Raw genomic sequence first — 6397 nt, 5'->3', positions numbered from 1 at the left:
AAGGTTGGCGCCGGTGGCGACACCTACAACGTGCTGACATGAGGAAATTTTCCAACCGATTTCTCATACACAAACAGCAGTTGACCAGCGTTGCCTGGTGAAACGTTGTTGTGATGTCTCGTGTAAGGAGGAGAAATGCGTACCATCACGTTTCCGACTTTGATAAATGTCGGATTGTAGCCTATCGCGATTGCGGTTTATCGTATCGCGACATTGCTGCTCGCGTTGATAGAGATCCAATAACTCTTAGCAGAATATGGAACCGATGGGTTCAGGAGGGTAATACGGAACACCGTGCTGGATCCCAACGGTCTCTTATCACTAGCAGTCGAGATGACAGGCATCTTATCCGCATGGCTGTAACGGATTGTGCAGCCTCGTTTAGATCCCTGAGTCAACAGATGGGGACGTTTGCAAGACAACAACCATCTGCACGAACAGTTCGACGACGTTTGCAGCAGCATGGACTATCAGCTCGGAGACCATGGCTGCGGTTACCCTTGACGCTGAATCACGGGCAGGAGCGCCTGCGATGGTGAACTCAACGACGAACCTGGGTGCACGAATGGCAAAACGTAATTTTTTCGGGTGAATCCAGGTTCTGTTTACAGCATCATGATGGTCGCATCCGTGTTTGGCGACATCGCGGTGAACGGACATTGGAAGCGTGTATTCGTCATCTCCATACTGGCGTATCACCCGGCGTGATGGTATGGGGTGCCATTGGTAACACGTCTCGGTCACCTCTTTTTTGCATTGACGCCACTTTGAACAGTGGATGTTATATTTCAGATGTGTTACGATCCGTGTCTTCATTCGATCCCTGCTAAACCCTACATTTCAGCAGGATAATGTACGACCGCATGCTGCAGGTCCTGGCCTGCACATTCTCCAGATCTCCCACCAATTGATAACATCTGTTCAATGGTGGCCGAGCAACTGGCTCGTCACGATACGCCAGTCACTCACTACTCTTGATGAACTGTGGTATCGTGTTGAAGCTGCATAGGCAGTTGTACCTGTACACGCCATCCAAGCTCTGTCTGACTCAATGCCCAGGCGTATCAAGGCCGTAATGACGGCCAGAGGTGATTGTTCTGGGTACTGATTTCCCAGGATCTATGCACCCAAATTGCGTGAAAATGTAATCACATGTCAGTTCTAGTATAATATATCTGTCCAATGAATACCCGTTTATCATCTGCATTTCTTCTTGGTGTAGCAATTTTTATGGCCAAGAGTGTAGAATAGCACTGCTAGATGCACAGAGTGTGGTGTAAAGTAACGCAAACTGATTGCTACACAGGCAGCTGGTGGAAAGAGGCATATTCGAGCGGAACCATCTCAGGTAAAGGCACGTCAGTATTGTTGTGGATGCTCATCAGTGCCCCTCTATGCGAACTACCGAACACATAACCGTCGCTTGGCTTTCACATGTTTACACTCATTCTATCATTGAAAAGGAATGTGGTGGAATATTCAAAACTAAAACCTTATTTTAAGTAGAAATCCATAGCTGTGACAGGTGATCGAAAGCTTTTGACCAGTAGAGTATCTCACGCGGAATTTCAGGATCTGAGTAATTCATGTTCTCAGCGTGAAATTGCATGCAGATTTATAATGACTAAAATGTATTCTTTTTGTAAGACACACACACACACGTAGGCGCAAAGTCAAGGTAAGATGATAAAGCTGAAACACCAACAATAGATTTATTTTTCAGTATCTCACATACGCCACAATATACAATTATTGTGAAAGTCTGTGGGTAAAGGTAGAACCTGAAGACACAACACTGTATCAGCGCAATCAGTCCAGCTGCATGCACAGCATGCTTCTGTAAGGGGTTGATGCAACTCGAGAGCTGGTTACTTGTCTGCAGACAGCCTGCCGTAGTGAAGGTGTGAGGCTTCCTCGTCCTTGTCTCCCTCGGGGTCCGGCGGCTTGCGGACTGGTTTCTCGTCGTTGCTGCATTGCACCACGAACTTCAGCTCAGATGTCAGTGCTTCCCAAGGTGTTATCTGGAAGTAATAAATGAGAAGTCAGAGAGGTAAGCATGTGATAATCACTGTTGTTCACATTTAACACACGGCAAGATGCAGCAGTGTGGATTCCTGAGCAAGGTGGATCTCGTCCTGCCAATGGAACACCTTTCTATCAGTGCAGTTTCGTATTAAGTTAATGTTCTTTTCCTAATGTTTTCTTTTTTTCAGTTGAGTACCGGGTGATCAAAAAGTCATTATAAATTTGAAAACTGAATAAATCACGGAATAATGTAGATAGAGAGGTACAATTTGACACACATGCTTGGAATGACATGGGGTTTTATTGGAACCAAAAAATGACCGGCAGATGGCGCTTCATCTGATCAGAATAGCAATAATTAGCATAACAAAGTAAGACAAAGCAAAGATGATGTTCTTTATAGGAAATGCTCAATATGTCCACCATCATTCCTCAACAATAGCTGTAGTCGAGGAACAATGTTGTGAACAGAACTGTAAAGCATGTCCGGAGTTACGGTGAGGCACTGGCGTCGGATGTTGTCTTTCAGCATCCCTTGAGGAGTCGGTCGATCACGATACACTTGCGACTTCAGGTAACCCCAAAGCCAATAATTGCCCGGACTGAGGTCTGGGGACCTGGGAGGCGAAGCATGACGAAAGTGGCGGCTGAGCTCACGATCATCACCAAACGACGCGCGCCAGAGATCTTTCACGCTTCTAGAAATATGGGGTGGAGCGCCATCCTGCATAAACATCGTACGTTCCAGCACGTGTTTATCAGCCAGGCTGCGAATGATGCGATTCTGTAACATATTGGCGTTCCTCTCACCCGTCACGGTAGCAGTTTTGCTGTCCAGCGCTATCTGTCGGACATTTTGTGAACTTTTTTTTTTTGTTCTAATAAAACCCCATGTCATTCTAAGCATGTGTGTCAATTTTTACCTCTCTATCTACGTTATTCCGTGGTTTATTAAGTTTTCAGATTTATACTGACTTTTTGATCACCCTGTACATTAAAACCGTGGAGTGCAATTCTGGAAGTTCACAGGTGTACCTTTCTTAATCTGCCGTTACACGCCCCTTTTCAAACCACAGATTTCTGTTAACATGGGAACAGGTGGAATGCAGAGAGAAATGAGCCGTTGAACAATGTATATTTTCCAACAATTCGTTCTTCAGATCCCTCGGGGTACGATATGGCCAAAGCAATTTTGTTGGCAGATGTGTTGTCATGATACCTAAATGCTTTTCTTTTCAGTCCCTACCTCTTCTACACCATTTTTTTGTCTAGTGGGTCCATCAAACTTTCATACTATTCGTCAGTTACATTTTGCCCTTTGTAAAGTAATCAGTAACACAGCCCATAATCTTTCAGTCAGATGAACTAAGCTTCACTAATTCAGCGCGGGGTAACTGGCTTCCATCTATAGTAACAAATTGGCACACGAGATTGGCGAATTTGTTTTAAAACCGTTCAAAGACTGTTGGGAATTTTGCTTTTGTATTAGGTTTTGGTCAGCTTTCAACGAATATGGTTACAATCTTGGACATCATGCCTGCCTCTTTTATAGGCCAGTTTATAGAGGTACGTGGGTCTGTGATTTTGTTCCAGCAAAATATTTTGTGGTGATTAGACATCTCTGTCACACATAACAGAGAAATTGGTGATGGGAACAGAGGGTATGTAAAAATTACTATGTAATGCTTGGAGCAATATGTACACAAAGGACTTGCTAACTTAAGAAAGGCTACTGTAAGGATAAGGCACTCCTAAATTCTTTAAGGACTGGAGGAGGGTGACCAGGGATGACATATAAAAGTAATTACTAATATTACCGTTGGATTAACAATTCTGCAGTAAAAAAAATCACCGCAAAGGTACATCACGTTAGTTTCGTATAACACCACACAGCCTTCATAAGGGCTTTATATCCGTGAGGACTGGGTGTTGCGTGATGTCCTTAGGTTAGTTAGCTTTAAGTAGTTCTAAGTTCTAGGGAACTGATGACCATAGATGTTAAGTCCCATAGTGCTCAGAGCCATTTATATCCGTGAGGAAGAGAATCGACAACTTTCTTTAGGTATGCAGTCTCCTGCTAACGCCAATAATTGATGATATACAGTGGATCCTGTATAGCTATCAGACTTCTGCCATGCTGATTGGCATGTGTCACTCAATTTTCATCATGCAGATGTAAAAGAAAATGCAGCACTTGTTCACGGAGAGTGTTGAAATAGAATGAGATTTATGTTCAGAGTAACTTGAATGAGTTGGGCCAAGAAATGGTACTAAAAACACCTGCAAAACGTCACAGAACCACCTCTGGCCTGGACTAACTCCCCTGAAACTGCGATTTTACGGCCGTCTGTGCTGTCGACATTTTGTGTCATATGAAAAGAGACTAAACTGTGACTCGTCAGAGCAGACTACACACCTCCAGTTAGTGACGGTCCCATTTCAGTGTTGTGAGCCCATTGAAGACACGTAGCCTTATGTGCCACCGTGAGCAATGGCCTTTTGCATGGTAACCGACTCCATATGTCCACTGCATTTAGTTCCGTTCACAATGTTTGCTCGGAAACTGGTTGAGATGTCATGTCCGAAATGGATTCTCATTAACCAGGTGGGATACTTGTCTCCGGTCCCTTTTATGACCACTGTTCTCTCGCCGAGATACATTACTGCGAATAACACTCCATTCCTTGTACACATTTTACAGTACGCGTTGATACACCAAGAAATCGGGCAACTTTATTATTCTCGGTGTACTCATGAATATGACGAGACACGATAATACCTTTCTGTCAAGTCTCCACGTTATCTTACTGTGCGGATTCCGTATAACCGACTGGGTGACATGAGTGCCTGGTACCAATTCTACGCTGTCTGCAGGTCTCTGGAGTGACTTGTGCGGCGTTTTAAGGTGGTGACTAATATTTAGTTTTCAAGTTCTCTAGACTGACCAGTGACAGTCCAGAGATGACCCTTAGTCGAATAAAATTAGCTATGGGAGGGCCAGTCCTGACAAAACTCTACCATCTGGTGAGCAAGATGTATGAGACAGGCGAAATACCCTCAGACTTCAAGAAGAATATAATAATTCCAATCCCAAAGAAAGCAGGCGTTGACAGATGTGAAAATTACCGAACTATCAGTTTAATAAGCCACGGCTGCAAAATACTGACACGAATTCTTTACAGACGAATGGAAAAACTGGTAGAAGCTGAAGATCAGTTTGGATTCCGTACAAATATTGGAACACGTGAGTCAATACTGACCCTACGACGTATCTTAGAAGCTAGATTAAGAAAAGGCAAACCTACGTTTCTAGCATGTGTAGACTTAGAGAAAGCTTTTGACAATGTTGACTGGAATACTCTCTTTCAAATTCTGAAGGTGGCAGGGATAAAATACAGGGAGCGAAAGGCTATTTACAATTTGTACAGAAACCAGATGGCAGTTATAAGAGTCGAGGAACATGCAAGCGAAGCAGTGGTTGGGAAGGGAGTGAGACAAGGTTGCAGCCTCTCCCCGATGTTATTCAATCTGTATATTGAGCAAGCAGTAAAGGAAACAAAAGAAAAATTCGGAGTAGGTATTAAAATCCGTGTAGATGAAATAAAACCTTGAGGTTCGCCGATGACATTGTAATTCTGTCAGAGACAGCAAAGGACCTGGAAGAGCAGCTGAACGGAATGGACAGTGTCTTGAAAGGAGGATATAAGGTGAACATCAACAAAAGCAAAAGGAGGACAATGGAATGTAGTCGAATTAAGTCGGGTGATGCTGAGGGAATTAGATTAGGAAATGAGACACTTAAAGTAGTAAAGGAGTTTTGCTATTTGGGGAGCAAAATAACTGATAATGCCCACATCTCGTGGTCGTGCGGTAGCGTTCTCGCTTCCCACGCCCGGGTTCCCGGGTTCGATTCCCGGCGGGGTCAGGGATTTTCTCTGCCTCGTGATGGCTGGGTGTTGTGTGATGTCCTTAGGTTAGTTAGGTTTAAGTAGTTCTAAGTTCTAGGGGACTGATGACCATAGATGTTAAGTCCCATAGTGCTCAGAGCCATTTTTTGAACTGATAATGGTCGAAGTAGAGAGGATATAAAAGCGTTTCTAAAGAAGAGAAATTTGTTAAGATCGAGTATAGATTTATGTGTCAGGAAGTCGTTTCTGAAAGTACGATGTGTGGCTAGAAAAAAACCGGACTAGTACTGGTGAAACAATAAAACGAATGCAATAAGGCTGAAAGTCGCGTGGCCTGTCACGTGACTCTCGCTCCGCCTACTGCTCGAGTTTCATCTGCCTCCTGCACTCAGTCTGCCCGTGGCGTCTGTTTTAAGTAGTTGACGTTTTGTCCGTGCGTCGGAAAATGTTGAGTGTGCAGAAAG

General features: G+C 44.0%; 1 protein-coding gene across 2 annotated transcripts in view; it reads right to left on the bottom strand.

Annotated features, from left to right (window-relative positions):
* Positions 1–1693: 1693 nt before the first annotated feature.
* Positions 1694–6397, bottom strand: part of LOC126236825 (glutamate receptor ionotropic, kainate 2-like) — a 320846-nt gene continuing 316142 nt past the window's right edge. For both annotated transcript variants that reach the window (XM_049946425.1, XM_049946426.1), the window contains one exon: positions 1694–2021. In XM_049946425.1, coding sequence (XP_049802382.1) covers positions 1869–2021 — 153 coding nt within the window. In that variant the 3' untranslated portion in view covers positions 1694–1868. The remainder of the gene's footprint in view (positions 2022–6397) is intronic.

This window comes from Schistocerca nitens, chromosome 2, assembly GCF_023898315.1.
Source record: "Schistocerca nitens isolate TAMUIC-IGC-003100 chromosome 2, iqSchNite1.1, whole genome shotgun sequence".
Lineage (NCBI taxonomy): Eukaryota > Metazoa > Arthropoda > Insecta > Orthoptera > Acrididae > Schistocerca > Schistocerca nitens.
This window is presented reverse-complemented; position numbering and strand designations above follow the sequence as displayed.